Source organism: Podarcis muralis, chromosome 1 (genome assembly GCF_964188315.1).
Source record: "Podarcis muralis chromosome 1, rPodMur119.hap1.1, whole genome shotgun sequence".
Taxonomy (NCBI): Eukaryota; Metazoa; Chordata; class Lepidosauria; order Squamata; family Lacertidae; genus Podarcis; species Podarcis muralis.
In genome coordinates this window covers 107932391-107953217 of record NC_135655.1, presented here as the reverse complement: position 1 = coordinate 107953217, position 20827 = coordinate 107932391, and the positions used below count along the sequence as shown (strand labels likewise).

At 42.1% G+C, this 20827-nt stretch overlaps 1 protein-coding gene across 2 annotated transcripts in view; it reads left to right on the top strand.

Moving 5' to 3' along the window:
• GRB14 (growth factor receptor bound protein 14) overlaps positions 1–12507 on the top strand; it is a 44330-nt gene extending 31823 nt beyond the window's left edge. For both annotated transcript variants that reach the window (XM_028747362.2, XM_028747376.2), the window contains 11 exons: positions 988–1109; positions 2487–2561; positions 4752–4889; positions 5491–5601; positions 5834–5929; positions 6792–6869; positions 8505–8621; positions 8720–8789; positions 8890–8977; positions 9932–10025; positions 12076–12507. In XM_028747362.2, the coding sequence (XP_028603195.2) occupies positions 988–1109; positions 2487–2561; positions 4752–4889; positions 5491–5601; positions 5834–5929; positions 6792–6869; positions 8505–8621; positions 8720–8789; positions 8890–8977; positions 9932–10025; positions 12076–12222 (1136 nt within the window). In that variant the 3' untranslated portion in view covers positions 12223–12507. The remainder of the gene's footprint in view (positions 1–987; positions 1110–2486; positions 2562–4751; positions 4890–5490; positions 5602–5833; positions 5930–6791; positions 6870–8504; positions 8622–8719; positions 8790–8889; positions 8978–9931; positions 10026–12075) is intronic.
• The last annotated feature ends 8320 nt before the right edge of the window (positions 12508–20827 follow it).

Below are 20827 nucleotides of genomic sequence, written 5' to 3'. Positions count from 1 at the left end.
ATCCGTAATGCAATCAGATAAAGGGTTAATATACTCTCTTGAATATATTCAACATTAAAAAAAAAACAACCCAAAAACTTTCTGCACCTTCCAAACCTGCAAATGGTGGCATTTTCATAAATGTCACTTTGACATCCATGTAACCACACTTAAATGTCAGACCAGTTTGAAAGCTTTCTTTAAAGTCTTTAAAGAAGCATATTTTGAGACATGGCTCAGTCTTCAGCGTGGTTTTTCAATCTCTCTGCTGCCATGAAAATTAAATGTATTTTTTTGCAGCAAAGTGGCCTTCGTTATGTCAGGTTGATATCTACCAGTGTGAATTTATTTGAGCAAGTGTATGACAGGAGATGCGTGTGTTCTGCATAGTGACTTGCCTCGTTAACAAGACTATGGATTTGGTGCATCTCATTTTTAGATTTTCTCATTGTGGAAGGTTTGCTTGGTTTACTTAGTGAGGAAGTGGGGGGGGGGTGAAAGTATTAAATGAGTAGTACCTGGAGCCAGACTTGCCAATGGACAGTCTTCCATTACCAGTGTTGAAGAAAAATTCAACAGCCTGCCTGGTCAGCATCTGTATGTGGAATGGACCAGGGCTGCCATCTTGTTTTCTGCCTCAGGCAACAAAATGGGGCAGCCCTGGTCATAGTTAGATGAATATAATACATAGAGTGTCAGACATCTTTCACTGAGCCAAACTACACACATTGTCATACCCTTGGGGACATATTCATGCCAGCCCAGATGCAGGACCCAGCCTGTTTGTCCTTCCTTCCTTCCTTCCTTCCTTCCTTCCTTCCTTCCTTCCTTCCTTCCTTCCTTCCTTGTCATTCATTTCTTTCTTGCCTTCCAGCCCTTTTCAAAAGTTTCACAACAGCTGCTGTAGTATCATTACCTTGAGTGACTTATACAAATTCTTGCATTTTACCACTGGAGGTGAATTAATTTAGGAGAATTGCTAGGATTTATGTTTCTTTTATTACACAGAGAGAATAATTGAAGACCATGAAATGATGATTGAAATCCAGTCAAGATGGGGAATTGAAGAAGGCAATAGATTTTATTTTAGAAAAAATTATGCCAAATACGAGTTCTTCAAAAACCCCGAGGTAAGTCATGACTGTATATTGATTTGATTCAATTACTAATCCTTAATATTTAGGGTGGCTAGTCATCAGTTATGGCACCCAGTTAAAACCGGACTATTGCCAAGAAATGTAATTAACTGTACCATTGCATACACACATACACCCACACCCTGATAAGATGGATATAATTCTAGGCACTGAGGGTCAGCTGAAACAAGTTTCTGCCAAATACCTAACAAGGCAACACAGCATTATTAGAATAAGTGGAAGAAGTGGCAGGGCGTTTGGGCTCTGTTGAGATCCTTTATCTTACTTATTGCTGCTGCTGCTGCTCAAACAGAGTATAGCAGACTTGCAAATAGTTCTGCAAAGCTGTTCCCATTAGTACTAGCCCACGCCACTGCCTGGGTGGCCACATGAATGTTGCCCCACCCCCATATTCAGACATCTCCCCACTTACGTGGGGGCTGCGTTCCCAGGTACTGCATATATATGTGAAATTGTGTATTGTGGGGAACACACTCTTAAGAAGCCTGTAAACCTCTGGAAAGCCTTGAAAGTGTTGCAAAGGTTCCTGGCATTGCTAGCTGTTTTCCCACTCTTTTTGTGCCATTTTTGCAGTTTCCCCACTCTTTCCAGTCCGTTTTGCGCCTTTTTGCCCAGTTTAAATTGATTTGTTAAATTATTTCCTGGCGCCACGCATAAACGTGGTTGCAAGCATAAGTGGAGAGACACCTGTACATTCTACCTGAACGTGGCAGCTTTAGATATCTCTTTGAGAAGAAAACCCTGATTACATATGGCTCAACAGATCCACCCAAGTACTAATCCTCTTGATGTTCTGAATGCCGTGGAAGACCCTCTGTTTATTATCAGGAGTAAAGCATTAAGAACACTGGGTGTTGCCTTTAGTCAGATTATTTCTCTAGCTATCACTATTATCATTCATTTCATTTCTATAGCACTTTGTAGATTTAAAATCTCAGAGCAGTTTAGAACACATTAAAACATCAAATAAAACAATCCAGATAAAAACGCCACTGAAGAAACTCAAATATAAAGTGTAGCCCAGTTTTGTCTACTCTGGTTGTAACCACTGGTTCAGAGCCCAGGCAACTCTCTCTATTTGATCCTTTTAACTGGACCTGCCAGGAATGGAACCTGGGTCTTTCCGCATTCAAAGCATGTGATCTCCCACTGAGCTTTGGTTCTTCAGCGTATAAGCAGATGCTGTAAGGCCTTGTTTTCAGGCAAGGGTAACTACTGATGTTCTTATTTTACAAGAGGGCTCATAAACAGGGTATAAAGGAAATGAAATCTAGGCCTTCTAACTAAATGTGGTGTGCATCTGTGAATGTTTCCTGAACCCTTCTAGTACTTTTGTTTTTTCTTTAACAGACTTTCTTCCCTGCACACCTGATATCCCTCTCAAATGAGATCAATGGAGCCATGAGCCACACGCAAATACTGCAGGTGAGATGTTGATGTTTTAAAAACGGGACCGCTCAGCTGAGTGTGTCTGAAAATCTCAAGCATTGCCTTTGTTTGACAGAACAATAGGGCTGGCATGGCCCGGCACTGTTAAGAACGGCATGGTCCCTACCTATTCCCCAAATTTAAGTGCTTTATAAAACAAACCTCCTTCTTCACCCTCCCATTCTGTTCTACGGGGAGTTCTGGTTTAAGGATAGCCAGTGATGGCTGGTGCTCATTAGAAATGTTAAGACAGAAATCTGGGTGACCATCAGTGAATGGTATCTTAGCCCATGACAGGCAGAGCCAACTAATTCTAACTTTCTCCTCATCCTCTTTCCAGCTATAAGGGGCAACACTGAAACTAAGGAGGAGGAGGGAGCTGACATGTAGTACCGGTGGCATCGTGTGTGGGGGCACAAGGGCTGTTAGGGTGTGCATGCTTGCATCGCTGGGCTCTGTTGAAAATGGCTTCTCCATGTGAACCAGGAAGTGACCTCTCCAGACAACGGAACGACTATTTCCTTATCTCTGTGGCTGCGATCTCTTCTTGGATGACATGGATGCCATTAGACAGTTGAGCGTGCATGTGTACTCCATCCATTTCCCTCCCACTCCCCTCTGTGCAGCCCTGGGCACTGGTAACCCACGCTATGCCACTGGGTAGTACCACCCTCAGGACTGGTCTAAGTAAGGAGGCAGGCAGGTGTGGGCAGGCTGAGGTTGGTGGGGCAGTGCCCCATTCAGTCTTAACAGACCAGCCTCCACTGAATAGTTTTCACATTATTTCACCACTAGAAGTCATTTGAATAAGATAGCCTGTTCCATGTGCCTGGCAATCTGATTGTTCTCATAGGTGGGCTCCCAGACAGGAGTTGTGAAACAGGTTATTAGATGCATACAGACTTGGTTTCTTAGAAAATATATTTTTTAAAAAAGTTATTACTTCTGTTAGCATCAGTTATTTACATGCTAAAGAGCGGGGGTGGGGACGTGGAAAAAGATGTACAGTGGTACCTTGGTTTTCGAACTTAATCCATTCCGGGAGTCCGTTCAACTTCCAAAACCGTTCAAAAACTAAGGCACAGCTTCCAGTTGGCTGCAGGAACTTCCTGCACTCAAGTGGAAGCCACGTTGGACATTCGGCTTCCGAAAAACATCCACAAACCAGAACACTCACTTCAGGGTTTGCGGCGTTCGGGAGCCAATTTGTTCGACGACTAAGCCGTTTGGGAACCAAGGTACCACTGTATTTTTTGCTGTGAAGATCGGGTCTGCGCTGGCAAATGTAAGGTTGGCAAATGTTAGAGCTCAGTAAAACAAGTAAAATAAGAACAATAGCAAAAGCCCTGCTCTGCTGGATCAGAACAAAGGCCCAGCTGGTCCAGCAGCCTATTCTCACAGTGGCCAACAAGAAGCCTCTGAGAAGTCCACCAGCAGGACCTGAACAAAACTTTCCCCAGTTGTGATTCCCAGCTACTGGAATGCAATGGCATGAACTTCACTGGCAAGGCTAGTGGCTAAATAACAGCAGGCTACCATATCCTTAGGGACGCAGGTGGCGTTGTGGGTTATAAACCACAGAGCCTAGGACTTGCCAGTCAGAAGGTCGGCGGTTCGAATCCCCGCGACGGGGTGAGCTCCCGTTGCTCGGTCCCTGCTCCTGCCAACCTAGCAGTTCGAAAGCACGTCAAAGTGCAAGTAGATAAATAGGTACCGCTCCGGCGGGAAGGTAAACGTCGTTTCCGTGCGCTGCTCTGGTTCGCCAGAATCAGCTTAATCATGCTGGCCACATGACCCGGAAGCTGTACGCTGGCTTCCTCGGCCAATAAAGCGAGATGAGCACCGCAACCTCAGAGTTTGTCACGACTGGACCTAATGGTCAGAGTTCCCTTTACCTTTACCTTTTTAACATATCCTTAGTAACATTAGCAGCGTGCAAAGTGTTTTCAGAGTGTGTGGAAGCTCTGAGGTCCTTTCGCGAAAAGCTTAGCAATATAGGAAACCAAATAATGTGTTCCGTTTCAGTCAGATTAGCAGCTGAATTCCCACAGGCTTCTGAGAACTCACACTCCTCACCTGTCAGCGCAGTCCGAAGCTCCTCCAGAGCTCCCACATATGCACAGGAAGGAGTAGCTGGATAAAGGTCTGTTCCTGTGGGATTCAAAGTGGTATTTTTTCCCCTTTCAGATGTTTTTAAGTTCCAGTACATATCCTGAAATTCACAGTTATTTACATGCTAAAGAGCAAGGGAAAAAAACCTGGAAAAGGATGTACTTTTTGCTGCGAAGATCGGGTCTGTATTTTTCCACTAAGGGGACGTCAAAGGTAAGGTTGGCAAATGGTAGAGCTCAGTCAGTATGCATCATATTCTCTCCACAGTAAGGGATAGTTTTGTACTCCTTAAGGCCTCTTGAAAAAGCCAAGCTCCCCCTCCCTCAGGTTTTGTTGATGATGCTGAAAAGAGAAGAAGACATTTATGGTGCAGGCAAGCATGGAATGGGCTGGGAGGTTTTGTTTGTTAATATTTGAATAAATGAAAGTGGTTTTTATAACTTGCAGAGTTAACTTGCAAAGTGAATTTTTAGCATGTCTCTTTTAAATAGGCTGCTAAACAACTGTAGGGCACTTAGTTGGCGAAGGCTAGCATAGGCTTTACACTGGTTTTGGTTGTAAGTTGCTCTGAGTTGCCTTTGGCAAAAGAAAGTGACTAATAAATTCACAAGGGATAATAATAAATGGGTGTTGATCTAATTTTTTTCACTTCAGAAAAGTAAGTTGTTGCACCTTACATTGAAACACCTTTCTTTTATCATTTAGATGCTGACTTGGGGAATTATATACTTTAAAGAACGGTCTCTCCCCCCCCCCTTTTTGGTGTAAACAATTTAAGATGTCCGTAATAGTTTTATATTGCTCTTCCTTTTAGGAGCCAAGGCACCTGCAGCTTTTCAGTGAATTCAGCAGTAGTGACATATATGTGTCTTTGACAGGCAAAAAGATATCTGGAGTGCCAGTCAGCTATGGGTTCTGCTTTAAGGTAAATGCCTAACCGTTTTGATAATAAATAAAAGATATTTTTTTGTGGGGAGGGGGAGGATTTATTTACTTCCGTTAAAAATTGGCACCAGGGAAAATAATATTGAAATTAAATTAATTTTTAAAAAAATGAAATTTTGATTATGAAATGGGAGAATTAGTGGCCTTTATTTCAACAGGTATTGCCTTCAAGATATGAATTAATGCTAAAACAATATGCTGTGGCCTTCTAGCCTCAGAAAGCAGGAGGAGCCAGAGACCTGAAACAACTTTATGCAGAAAGTGAACAAAATAGGACCTGCTGGGTGACAGCAATTCGGTTGCTTAAGGTAAATGCCCCCTTCTTCTATTAATTGTCTTCGCCAGTTACTTCTGTATACAAAATGCCTCGTTCCTCTTTTACAGCCTCTGGGTAAAAATGGTATTTTCAATCTCCTTAAGCTCTGTGTTTTCTGTTTTTACATACATACTTTTATACCCCACGCTTGCCATCATAAATTTTATGTTTCCAGGGCAGCTGGCAGTGTAGTAAGAAACAATAAAAATAGAAAATGATCGAGCCTATAAACTAAGACAGCAGCCTAAACAGCGACAACCCATGCAAATAGACAGTAAGATAAACTCTTCTTAAAGTTAAAAAGGGTAACCTTAGCAGTTCTTAGCAGGCTTACTTGCCAATACAGGTGAATTTTACAGTACGATTAAGAGGGAAGTTTAGAAATTATTTCACATGCCATGCTAAACAGTCCCCCAATCCCCAGGGAAAATTCCCATGGGTTGCAGAGAAAATGGTGAATGGGGCAGATCCGGGGCCATGAACTCTGTTTTGTTCCTGGAAGGGGGGGGGGGAGGATCCAAACCTATATGTCTGGCTACTGTTGGAGGAGAATGCTGGTGTAGGTAGACAGTTTGGTCTAATCCAGCTTTTCTGTTCTTAAATATTTTTTAAAACTCCCTGCAAAGGAGTGTCAACATCCTTATCTTGGAAACAGAAAAGTAGCTACCTACTAATCACTTCAAAGCTTTTTTTTTTTTTTTTTTTAAGGGGGCGGGCAGATTATGGAGAGAGGCAAAGTGTGATGGAAATTACCCACTTTGTGGTTGGCACAATTCACCACTGAGTACTTTCCGACTGTTGATCTTGAAATCCACAAGACTGTAATAGCTCTTATCCTTCTTCTTTGTTTGTAGTATGGGATGCAACTTTACCAGAATTACATGCACCCCTATCAAGGTAGAAGTGGGTGCATTTCTCTGAGCACACCTGTGGTAAGTACTTCTCAGCTCATATGAAGCAATACCGATCCACAAAACCTGGCCTGCTCCTTTCTCCCAGCCCCCACCGTGCCCCAGTTATCCACCAGGTTTTCCATAGTATTTCAAGAGTATTACATTATGCTGTAATTTGTTCTGAGGGCATCCCATTACCTGCAAAGATTTATTTAGTTGATACTATTTTAATTCATAGTGTTTCTGTCAAAGATGTTAAAACTAACCGTAGCTCCCTGCTCCCCTTACATGAACCATGCACAGGATCATATGGATGAACCTCAGTGAGATGCTTTCGTCCATTTTGATATGTGCCTGTATCTTAGCAGCTGCTGGAAAAAAAGTATTTGGGTTGCTTCTATATAGAGTGCAATGCAAGCTCAACAAAAGGTGGGGAGGACAGTGCCTATATCTCTGAGCTAGACAAGCTTTGGGGGGGGCAAGGCCCACATGTAGTGGTAGGTAAAGGGGGGTACAGTCACACACACACACACACACACACACACACACAACCTCACACATGCGTATAAACACGCACACACAAAATTTCCCACCTCTTGCACACACATACAGTGTTTAACCTGCCTCACAGTGCTCCTGATGCCACCAAGATAGTTGTCTGCAGTGATTTTGGCTATACAGTGGTACCTTGGGTTACAGACGCTTCAGGTTACAGACTCCACTAACCCAGAAATACTACCTCAGGTAAAGAACTTTGCTTCAGGATGAGAACAGAAATTGCGCAGCGGCGGTGGCAGTGGGAGGCCCCATTAGCTCAAGTGGTGCTTCAGGTTAAGAACAGTTTCAGGTTAAGAACAGACCTCCAGAACGAATTAAGTTCTTAACCCGGGGTACCACTGTATGGGGAGCAGTGCTGTTGTCGGGTGAGATGTTTAATGTTTCCCAGTGGACAAAAGGCTACTCTCCCTGTGCCGAAATCAGTGGTGCCAGCTGGCTGATGATACCCCACCTGAAGTGATGGGACCTAGAGTGACCGAGAGCTACATCTAGCTCATGTGTTGCCCACCTGTGCCCTCTGTGGGCCATCTCTCTATTCACTTAGTTACAGGGCTCAGAATAAGCTCTTAGAATCCATCACGTTCCAGCAAGAGATATGGCAAGACCACTTAGCTGCCGGACATAGATAATTCTTTTTACCACTTTTGACATCATCCTAATACCATTTAAATAGGTGGTCCTCCTCAGATAGGCGTTTATTTCTTCTTTTGCTTCCCACTGTTGCAGGGGCTGTCAGAAAGTTATCTCGCCCATTTTTATATTAACTACCGTAAAATCTTCCCCGTAGATGTACGAGTAGAATTGCTATGGTGTCGAATAAGCAGAGAGCAGAGTGTAAACCCTCTTATATATATGAAATATCTTTTTTCTGATCTTGATAACTGGATAATCCCTCAGGACATATTTATTGCAATATATATACAGAACACTTTTGCCTTATTCTTAATATACTTTCCAACTGGCTAATCAATAGATGCAAAGATTATTATTGCTCTGAGAGTGGCTCAGGGAGAAGCCAAATGCTGTTTCTAAAACAGAAATCTGAGGAGATATTGTGAAATGTTTCGGTCAGTAATGTTTTTAAATGGATTTTTTTTTTCCTTTTCCTTTTTGCAGAGAAGTGTTTCAGAGAATTCTCTAGTGGCCATGGACTTCACAGGACATAAATCCAGAGTGATTGAAAACCCCACAGAAGCCCTTTCAGTTGCAGTGGAAGAAGGATTAGCATGGCGGGTAGAAAAAAAAGTTCATTACAATGTTTTTTTCTGTTGGTTTTTTCCCCTTTCTTTCTTCTGAAATATTTACGATTTTCTTTCTTTCTTCCCACGTAGAAAAAAGGGTGTCTGCGACTTGGTGCTCACAGTAGTCCCAATACTCTGCAGAATGTGTCATCAAATATAGGTATGTACCATTCAGTGGGTCTCATGGAATGCAACACTATTGTTGTACACAAAAATGATCCTAGTAAGAATTTTCCCTCCCTTTCTTCCTGACACTTCAGCCATACACAGTTCACAGCCGTGGTTTCACCATAAGATCTCTAGAGATGAGGCGCACCAACTAATTTTGCGACAAGGACTGGTAGATGGGTAAGAGTTCCAACTATTATTATTATTATTATTATTATTATTATTATTTTAAAATTGGACTAACTGTTAACTGCTTGAGCAGTCAAATTGTCCCCATGAGTCGCAATGATAAAACAAAATCAGACATAACAGGCATATGCTACGCTAGTGGCTGCCTTGAAAGCATGTACAGGTGGTCCTAAATTTGGTGAGAGAGTTTGTGGCACCAGCTTGGACGTCACTACCTTTCTGGATACAGTCATACCTTGGAAGTCAAATGGAATCCGTTTCGGAACTCTGTTTGACTTCCAAAATGTTTGGAAACCAAAGTGTGGCTTCCGATTGGCTGCAGGAAGCTCCTGCAGCCAGTCGGAAGCTGTTCCGGATGTTCGGCTTCCAAAAATTGTTTGAAAACCAGCACACTCACATCCCGGTTTCAATTGCTCAGGAGCCGATTTGTTCAGGAGCCAAGGCGTTTGAGATCCAAGGTACGACTGTATTTTGTGGTTTCCTAAATTTAGTGTCCTTGATTAGGACACTATACTTCTGTTGATGTAGCCTAGAATAGCAACCCACCCTAACAGAACCACTGAGCCTCTCTTGACATGTTTGGCCCTGCCTCTGCGTTCCCATTATCTTGCTTGGCAAACGGTGGAATTGGGACCACAAAGTTGCTGAGATAACACATCGATCTTGGATAACAGGTGAATGTTTGGTTCGGGTTTCATTCTTTGGCCACTAGATGGAGTGATGAAATACAGTGATCTTAAGAGAGTTTGAGAATGCATTTATTTATTGCTGTCACAGATTTGCCACTTAAGTAGGTAAAATAATGTCTCTTTGCCATGAGCAAGTACTTATTTCTGCCCCTAAACTTTGATGCTTCTTAGGAAAGCTACAAAACTTTAACAGCAACTCACTGCTGCCAGATTTTCATACTTGTTTGATACTTGTTTCTTTTCCTTCACCTCCTAGTGTTTTCTTGGTACGGGGTAGCCAGAGTAACCCCAAAACCTTTGTGCTGTCACTGAGCCATGGATTGAAAATAAAGCACTTTCAAATTGTACCCGTAAGTATAGCCAGCAAGTTTGTGGACCGGTAGTAAATTTTTTCTTCAATGGTTTTTATACTACTGCCAAAACGGTGGCATGCCTCTTGGTAATTCATTCTGTTTCTAATGGCTAAAACCTGCTGCTTACAGTTTTCTGTGAAATAGGGATGGTTTGAGAATTAAAACCTCTCACACATGAAAATGGAATTCTAATGGAACTCCTTATGATAGTCTCTGCATTTTCTTAAATCCAAATGCAAGTGTGCGTATGTATGTACACAAACACACATTATTTTGAGTGTTATCTAGTTTTCAATTACGGTGTTTTGCCCATTTTAATTAATTAATTAATGCAGTATTGTGAGTTTCCTTGTAAGATTTGTTTCCCCCTAAAAGGTAGGATAGAAATCTATTAAATAATACGTGTGTGTGTTTGTGTGTGTGTGTGTGTGTGTGAGAGAGAGAGAGAGAGAGAGAGAGAGAGAGAGAGAGAATATGAATGTATTGTATATATGCTCTCTTTCAGATTATAGGCCTGTCATTCTAGTTTTATTTTTCTCCCCATATGTTTTGAGTGTCCTAGGACTTGGTAGAATCTGTTGAGAGTCAACAGGCAAGGACAACTTCCTTATATTTTATCAGAAAATGGGGCAGCGTTAGTAAGCAAAAGAGGAATGCTTTAAAAACACAGTGAGTCAGAATGAACACTCAAAAAAGGCAGGTCTTTACCACTATATTAACACAGCAATGCTATAATGCCTGCTTGGAAGTAAGTCCCATTGAAGGCAATGGAGCTTAATTCTAGGTTAAGTACTGTATTTTTCGCGCTATAGGATGCACTTTTCCCCCTCCAAAAATGAAGGGGAAATCTGTGTGCCTCCTATGGGGCGAATGCAGGCTTTCGCTGAAACTTGGAGAGCGAGAGGGGTCGGTGCACACTGACCCCTCTCGCTCTCCAGGCTTCAGGAAGCTATCAGCAAGCCTGGGGAGCCCGCGGGAGTTCCCGCAGGGCTCCCTAGGCTGCGGATAGCAGCCTGCTGCCCGGAGCACGGGGCGCGCTGAAGCCGCGGCTGGGGGGGGGGAGAATAATTTTTTTTCTTTATTCCCCCCCCCAAAAAAAAAACTAGGTGCGTCCTATGGGCCGGTGTGTCCTATAGGGCGAAAAATATGGTAGGTATAGTTAAGCAGCCGAGTTTTGCACCATGAAAGGCTAGAATGGGCTACTGGAAAACATTTTTAAAGGGAAGGACACCCATGTGCTTCATTTCCTTTGCCTGATGCTCCTCTTGGACATGGGGATGGGCGAAATGGAGCTATCCAAGGAACGCAGGCCCAATTTTGCAGATGCTGGAAGTCTGCCCTGTGGCTTTCGAGACTTTGCTCATCCCTCCTAATATATTTTCAGCAATATCAGATCTCTGGATAAGCTTCCCGCATTGTGCCATTCTTCTGCCTGGCATATGCAAGGGCTTCCAGAGTTAAAGCAAAGCGTATTCAAATCTATCTCTTTGTTTTCAGATTTATGGCTTACCTTCTTGCCTCAAGGTGAGAAAGGCAAATAATATTAACCAGTAGAACATCACAAAAACGAAGAAGCAAATCAGTGACAATGGGCAAAAACCTTCAAAGCAATATATATCCCCTTCTTTATTATTTGTCTTAGAACTGCAGCCTTTAAGTGATTAGCTTCCAGTGTTTGTTGAGAAGCTACGGCACATACAGAAAAAGAGGGGCACATCTTCTTGTTGCCTTGGCAACACAAGGGTGTGCTTCCTTCCCCCTGCTCACCCCCCCTGAATGGGCAAACGTTACTCAGTTTTGCAATGCCCCCTCCAAACTTTTTGCAACATGGAGATCCAACATCACAGCCTGCAAATGAGGCTCCAAAATAATGCGACCTGATCTTTAGGTGTTGGAGAATCTAAAGTCCCAATCTACACTTGGTCTTGATGTTCTTAGTGGCAAATGAGTATCCACCTAACCATCATCGCAAAGGCTGGATGAATGAAATAAGGATTGCAGAGCACAATGGAAATTATTGTTGATGTGGTGTTTCCTCTTCTTGCAGTTGGAAGAGGAAGGCAAGCTGTTTTATACGCTGGATGATGGCCACACCAGATTTTCTGATCTCATTCAACTAGTGGAGTTCTACCAGCTCAATAAAGGCATCTTACCTTGCAAGTTAAAACATTACTGTGCCCGAATTGCATTTTAACCAAAATGTTAACACCTCACCAAAGCCTCGTAGGATAGAAAGGCTGAATGTTCCTTTTGACAAAGAAGTTTTGTAAATGAAGGGAGTAAACAAAAAGCCAGTGAATGTAAATTTCAGCTTGCAAAGGAGGATTTGTATTCACCATAGCAAAACAAAATCCAGTACTTTCGTGTTAGAGTTGGCTAATCAACAGTTGATCTTCCACAAAATGAATCTGAAGCTGAAATTGTAACGCTGCAATCCTAGGGAGTATTTTTCAAATGCCAATAAATGTCTTTTTCACTAGTTTCCTTTATCCCTTTCAAGGTGTGTCTCATTTTAAGGCAAATCCTTTTTACACAATTATTGTAAACCATAAAAAAGACGCAAGCATGGTGGTGGGGTGCAGTGAGACCAATCGGCATGCCGCACATTTTTTGCACTGTATTTTTGGATTCTGTTTCAAAGTTTGCCAGTTGAATCTTCAACAGATTTGGAAAATGGTGGGAGTAAAGTGAAAAAAATTTGGGCAGTAGACTGGTGCACAGTTCTTTTTTTTTTCTTTCATGGAGAGATCATGGGTGAACAGAAGCACGCATTTGTGGAAAGGGTGAGGAGTAATGACGTCGTCCAGTGATGTTCTTAGTTGGGGCACCCACTGCTGCTGGTGTGAATAATAGTGTGACATGCTGGTACAGTGGTACCTCAGGTTACATACGCTTCAGGTTACATACGCTTCAGGTTACACACCCCGCTAACCCAGAAATATTACCTTGGGTTAAGAACCTTGCTTCAGGATGAGAACAGAAATCGTGTTCCAGCGGCACGGCAGCAGCAGGAGGCCCCCATTAGCTAAAGTGGTGCTTCAGGTTAAGAACAGTTTCAGGTTAAGAATGGACCTCCAGAATAAATTAAGTACTTAACCCGAGGCACCACTGTATATTGCTCAAAAAGCCACAGGTCCATAACACAGCAAGTACTTCAGCGGGAAAAGAACGTTAGCAAATGGGACAGAAGCACTGGTATTATAATCAGGGAAACTTAATGCAATATTCCCCACTTCTTTTTTGTTTCTGAAACATCTGGAGGCACTCTCTTTTTCCCTTCAGCCCTGCGCTATCATTCCCTCTCTTTCCCCCTCCCCGGCCTAGCTCAACTCCTTCTTGCTGGAGATTTCTCTGAAGCCACCAAGACAGGACATAACAGATATATTTAAATACGCACGCAAGCTTTCAGAGGTTAAACACTTGATGGTCTGTGCATAATCAATGTGTACGGTAGACCAATTATGATAGCTTTAATGAAATGCATGAATATTTAAAACTTAATGGATCTGACTTTGTAGTCGGCCTTACAGCCCTTTCTTAAGACATATGAACCAATGGTAAATGTTGGCCTCAGGAGGGCAGCAGCGTGCTGTGGAATTTGCAGAAGGCCCCATTGTTTTCCTGTCAGCTCCCAGAAACAGCTGTGGCTTCCTGGTCTCTGCGCACCTTCCGAAAACCCAGCGCTTTTTCTTCCTATAAATTATTCACTTGTTCTGTACCAATTAGTTCTACCAGTTGCAAGGTTTGTTATCAAGTTAAGCTTCAAGACAGAACCTGAATTCAATGAACGATTAAATATTTATTAACGCAGATGATTAAATATGCAGATACTCTCTGAAGCTTGTTCTTGGAACCATTCTATTACCTTTTTCAAAAAATACTAATGATTTGTATAATTAATTTTTTTATATATTAAGTGTGGGGGGGGAGCCTGAAAGATTTTATAAAAGCAGAACTGAGAGAGTTTTCAGGGGGTCAGAGGGTTGCAGGACATTAAAATGAAGACTGAAATGCTACGAAGGTGGGGATCCTATTCAAGGCTCCAAAGTTAGTGTGTGTGTGTGTGTGTGTGTGTGTGTGTGTGTGTGTGTGTGTATAGATAGATAGAGAGAGAGAGAGAGAGAGAGAGAGAGAGAGAGAGAGAGAGAGAGAGATGGTTCTCAGATGAGCTCCTTGGGAAGCTTTCCCTATGATCGTTCCCTATGATTGCTAATTGTTCCACTGTTCCACTGATTGCTAATTGTTCCACTGTTTAGCAATTTTTGAAGACGGCTCAGTTCATTCCATCGCAATTCATACTTCAGAGAGGCGAGAGAGAGAGAGAGAGACTTACATATGTAAGAGTACCTACAACTCTAAATGTGTATCTTTTTTTCTGTCACCACCTTAGCTTTTACGAGTAGAAGAATAGTTCTGGGGGATACCAGTCTTAATGGGAGTTTGTGGAGTGATACAATTTTTAAAAACATGTTAGGAATCCTGTAACGCTGCCATATTCTTCTGATCTGTCGCAGGTCTTACAAGTTCCATGCTTCGTCTGTCTTGGCAGCTAACCTTCTCATCTCAGAATAAGGTAGAACTATAAGTCTAGTCCTAAGAAAATAAGAATATTTCTTATCAGATCTCGAGGGGAGGGGGAGCTCTACATTTTTTACGTTCACAACGGGGTCTGCCAAATTTCCTAGCCTTTATCCCGTCAAGTCATGTGTCACCAAATGTCTCCTTTAAACCATAATTGCTTTTAACAGGAGCGGAAGAACTCCTGCACCCTTTGAGAAGAGAGAGGGTGGGAAGATTATGGGATGGGGGAGGGAATGCCCTCTCTCAGGCACTTGCAATATCTGTACTGCATTTCACGCTTTGGTTCGCTTCACCATCAACTTTTCGAGAGAATGCTTTGCAAACAGCTGCTAACAGGCGAGTGTCACTTACATATTTTGATTGATTGGTTTCCATTCCAAAGACTTTGGGATAGATCACAGTGCCAGCAACAGACTAGCCTCTCTGCCTTCAGGTTCCAGTGCCAGGAAGACAGGAATAGGCTCTTTTCAACTGAGTTTTGTAATGCTGCTTATGTAACAGTACTTGTACATTCAGATATGCATGGAAGCTGTTCTGCTGGTAGCCGCCCAGAGTGGCTGGGGAAGCCCAGCCAGATAGGCGGGGGATAAATAATAAAATTATTATTATTTATGGTGACTAGCCCAATGACTATCTACTAGCTGAGGTTAAATGGGAAATAGCATATAGTTTTAAAAGCTGATTTTATGAATTAGTAGGCAGCTTAAACAACAGGAATCACAGGAGGAACGAAAGGGCAGCTTTCACAATGGAGGAGAATAGAAAGTGGGTTCCTCAAAGATATGTATTGGGATTGGTGCTATTTCACATACTCATTCAGAGCCTAATTTTGTGGATGACGCCAAATACTCACAGTGGCGTAAACCCAGAAGGATGGTGAAGAGCTCCCAAAGGCTTTCTCCAAATGGGGTGAATGGGTAGCAAAACTTGCAAATGCGGTGGAATATCAGTAAGGTGATGGATGTTGTGACAAACAATTCTAATTTCACAGATACATGGGTAATAGCAGAGACTAATTCAGATAGAGATTTTTGGTTTGTGACTAGCTCACTAAGAACATGAACTGGGGCAAGGGGGCAGGGCTGGATTAAGACTTTAGAGGCCCTAAGCACTTAAAAGATTTTGGTGCCCCCATATATATCCAATTCAAAATATAAATGCATGACCATCCGTGGACCAAGTGCCAGCTTACTAGTTACCAGATTCTATTTTGTTGAATTCCCAATATTAATGTATACGGTCTATATCTATTACTACTATTTTGTGTGTGTGTGTAATTTTCTCATTTATTGTGGGTGCCTTTTCTTTCAGCTGCACCATATGGTCCATAATAAATCCAGCAATGGAAAATTTCTGTGGTGCCCCCCAACTTCCCATGATGCCCTAAGTATGTGTTTATTTTGCTTAATGGTTAATCCAGCCCTGGCAAGGGGGATGATGACGACGATGACGATGACACGTTACACTAAATGTATATGTTCAGAGGTGACAAGCCACTAGGCATCAGTTGCTGGGAAGCAACAGTGTGTCCTGCTCGCTGGAGTATTTGGGTTGGCCACTTTGGACAGCGTGATAGGTAGACCTTTTTGCCTGGGCTCAAGCAATAGCCAAGTTGGAGGAGGAGGAGCCAGTTGAGCCCAGGGCTTTTCCAATGCAAGCTGAGAAAACAGCACCAGATTCCTGATTCTTCACCCAAGGTGGATCCTAGGTGGGTACTTCAGCTAATGAGCCAAACACCTTCCACTCCACAGTTCTTCCTCTCTCACTCAGGGAGTGTGCCAGGTGAGGAGCCAGAGAGAAGAAGGGCTTGCTTTCACGGCAGGTAGTCTAGCCTAGCATTTGAGTGGAGGAATTCATAAGGCGGCAGTCAACTTCCAGCTTCTGTTGGGCAACAACCATGCTTAGAGCTATCCAAGGTGCTGAAACAGCTGTCTTATCTCCCTGGGCTAAAGACAGGCCTGGAGAAGCTGATTCCTCTTAGCTAAGAAAGTGACTTAGATTTCTCGGAAGGCAAAGGCGCAGATATTTCTGCAATATCAGGCTGGGCAGGACGTTTCCCATACTGAAGTCTATTGACATGTACAACATCTTAAGGGATGGAATATAAAATATTCTGATATCAAATTGGTCCTGGAGATCTTGAAAAGCTCAGAGGTGGTAGTAAGAGAAAAACAACAGCAGAGAACTAAGGTAACAAAACACATCGGGGAGGAAAATCCCTCTCTGCTTTCATAATACTTTCATAATCTCTCTGCTAACCGTCATCCCTTGGGGAAAACAAGCTGAGGACAGAATGGAAGCAAAAAGGGAAATAATTTCTGATATGCAAATAGGCTATTTCTTGCCCTTCCTGCCACCTGAACAATGTGATTTGCTACCAGATAACCCTTGGTAATAACTGTCAATTTTACTTCTTGGGCAAATGATACATTATTGCTACTTTTGTCACATAAACATCAGTTCTGGATCTGCTCTTTATTTTTCACTTGAACCGAGGCTAACTCCTTATTTTATTTCAGAATGGTAATGTGAAGTGATGAAGCCCCTTGTGTTTCCCTGTGCTTGTCTACTAGTGATCGCAAAGTAGTGGTTTCTTTGCTGTTACGCTATCATTTTGTTTGTCCTTCAATGGCTTATCCGCAGAGTAATTTTATAGCCCGATTCTGCCATGTCGTGCAATCCAGTTGCGGCTCCTGTGCAATGGCCCAAAATATGATGGCATTTACGGCATTTATTTCAGGCGTGTTTCTGTTTTCTGCAGTCAGATATGCTGGTACAGGTCTGCAATGTCTTGCTGTGCTTTCAGTGGCTGCCAGTCAGGATGGTTGCGTGCCACCTCCAGAATTGGAGGTGGCACACTTTTGAATGCCAGTTACTGGAGAATGTCTAATGTTACATGTTTTTCCTGTAACAACTTAGAGGTAGACCGTTGGGTACTGTGGAGGTAGTTTTCTTTTTCTTTCTTTCTTGGGTATTTATAATCTGTTCTTCGTTGGATATTTCAATCCCGGAGCAGGGAACAATGAAATAAAATGACATGAAAAATATGCGGGGAAAAGATAACACAAAAATTGCAGCCTCCATAAAAAAACAAATTCAGTAAATAACATGAACAAATCCACAACTCCATCATAAAACAAGCAATGCTATATTGCAGTGAGGACGACAATTAGAGTTTCCGATTTATAACCAAAATACGACATCCAACCCACTGAAGCAATCGAGTAGCTTAGCAAACAGATCCAACCCCCATTTCATTCATTCAGTCATAATTTTATTTGTATCTCACTTTGCCAGGCAGGCACACACACACACGTGCTTGCAACAAAGAAAGAGGAATGTGTTTCAAAACCAAACAGTGCAAAAACACATTAAAACAACACAATAGCAAATATAACAGCATGCAAAGAAATAAAGCATTTTAGTACTGTTAAATATAGCAAGATTACATTAACAACATCCTGTAGGAAAAATTGATAGTTTCACCTTTGTCCTAGAAACACCTCTCCCATGACGTTGCTCATGGTGTTGATCACAAAGAGGGCCCCACTCTGTGCTAACAGGCACTTACTTCATGGCTCATGAGTAACTAAACACTTTTCATCCCCACTCCCAGCCTCTTCAGGCTGGAGAAGCCCATGTATCACTGGCTCCTCTATTGCTGGACCTTCTGAGGAGGCAGAAGCAGGAGGGCTGTTTCAAAAGTCTCCTCCTAGTCAGATATATCCTCTGCATCCTTGCCCAGTTCCCCTGAGAAACCTAGGCCTTGACACCAGGGTGGGAGAGGCACCTGCCTAGTGTTCACATTCACTAATGTACTTTGACTGTTGGGGAGGACAGATTATGCCAGAATTAAATGGTGAAATGAATCCTTTGTCTAACATATTTATAAGTTGAAGTGCTCTGTTTGAAAAGTCTTCTCATATACTAAAAGGCAGAGAGTGGACACCAAATCAGCAACAAAACTATGAAAGCATGCAGTAAAATTGCCTAGAGTTATCCTAATTATAGTCGTCGTTGTCTTCTCTGGCGATCACTCGTAGCTGAGTAAGATTGTCTTCCATAAATGCGGTTTTAACAGTGACTGTGGAGGCCAATTCTGGATCCACATATCCTTCCACCGCGAGGACATAATTATAGTAAGGACTGATTTGAGGACTGGTTCCCAGAGTTTCCACACAGCACTACTTGACAGGATTCAGGAGTGAATCATTGACTCGTGTGCACCATACTCTCAAATATATACATATGTATGTATGTATTTAAATAGATACAGCATTGTGTGCATGACTTGTGCATCAAATACCTGTCCTGGACCCCATGCTCATTTTGCCTGTGTATAGGTTGCTGGAAACCACAGAAGGAGAGATTGCTGTTGTGGTTGGATCCTGCTTCCATCTGGTTGGCTACTGTGAGAACAGGATGCGGGACCATTGACCTGCTCCATCAGCTGCTTCTTACGTTCTTAGGATCTGTCTGCTCCAAAAGAGGGTAGATGGATCTCATTGACGGGGCACATGTGGGAGCACCCCACAATTGCTCTGCACACACACACCCCCGGTTTCCCACTGGCATCTTTACTAGATCCTATGCTCTTCAAACTGGCATTGGCCTCCAACAGACATTCATTTCCTTCTGTAATGTATTTTGAACGTGGTTCATGAAGAGTGGAAAAAAGTTAAGAGAATGAATTCCGTTTCTGAATCCAGTACATTAGCTGGCATTAGTTATGCTGTTGTCCTAAGGCATTTCAATTTTCTCATGTATTAAATTATGATCCTTGTTCCTTATACATCTCTCAACCTGTGTAGCTTTACAGTAAGAAACCTATAATAAAGAAGAACAAGTCCCCATGGCTGTGTATAATTCCCCAGTTAGGCAATATCCAATCCTTAAGCAGTGCGGTGGAGATACAAGTCAAGAAGACTTATTGCAATGTATTTTACTTGTTCAAAGGTGAACAACACTGGAAACAGGCATGATTGGCTGGTGCTCCTTTGGCTATAGCCAATAGAGAAGGCCATTGAGACATGTTAATTGGCTGGGATTTCTAATGAAGAAGAAGCAGGGCGAGAAGTATATATTAGAGTGTATATATAACACAGAAAAGTGGCAAAACAGCATTTTGCAATTTTCTGGCCTTAACAAGACACAGGAAACAAGCAGGCTTTAAAAAATAAAATAAGACCTTATTTCTAAAATAATTTCCTAAAATAAGGGTGGAGACAACCAACACTATCTAGAAGGATGAGTAATACAGAAAATCCATAACTATGTTAAAATATTTCAGTGTATCTGAAGAAGTGTGCATGCACACGAAAGCTCATACCAAGAACTAACTTAGTTGGTCTTTAAGGTGCTACTGGAAGGAATTTTTTTTGTTTTGACTATGGCAGACCAACACGGCTACCCATCTGTAATATGTTAAAATATGAAGAACTGGCATTTGCATTTTAAAGAAGCCATCCTGTGCCAGGCTTATAGGTCTCCAGACCTCAGTTATGTTGGGTTCCATGCCTCTGATTGTGAGTCATGCACTATGCATACAATTGCATCTTCAATGCAGATGAGGAAAAAGAGATAAATATATGAAATTCTTATTCTCTCTCATATGCACACACAGGCATGTATACATGTAGATGTATATAAGGGAACTGCAAAAAGAGCAGAAAAATTATCTCTTTATTGCAACTATCTGAATTGGAACCCCATTTCAATTTTGCTTGGTGAAGTAATCCATGTACTTTAAAAATTGAATAAACAAGGTTTAAAAATTCTTCCTACAAAATCTCCCAAGCTGCCACCTTGAATGAACAACAGAAATGCCATCCACTCCACTCCACTTCCCTCTGCCAGATTCATCTTAGATTGAATCCTGATGGATAGCATTACTTTGTCACATTGCAACACTTTATAAATAACAAAAAGTGGTGATATACAGTGCATCAACAATTGCAGTTTTAGAGCCTACGGAAACAGCAAAAAAGATCATTTCCCCTAATCTACATCATTTGCCATACCTGTTGAGTTTTCTCCAATTCTATCTATTCCATGATGATAGGAGTGATGTATATTTTTATTATGACATGTACAGACTGTAGGAAGTCTAATATAAGTTTCCACTTTAAATAATCTTGGACCACTAAGAGGAAAAGGAAAACACAGAAAATGGCAGACATGCAAAAGATATTTGCTACATAAATATTGGATGATGCTGG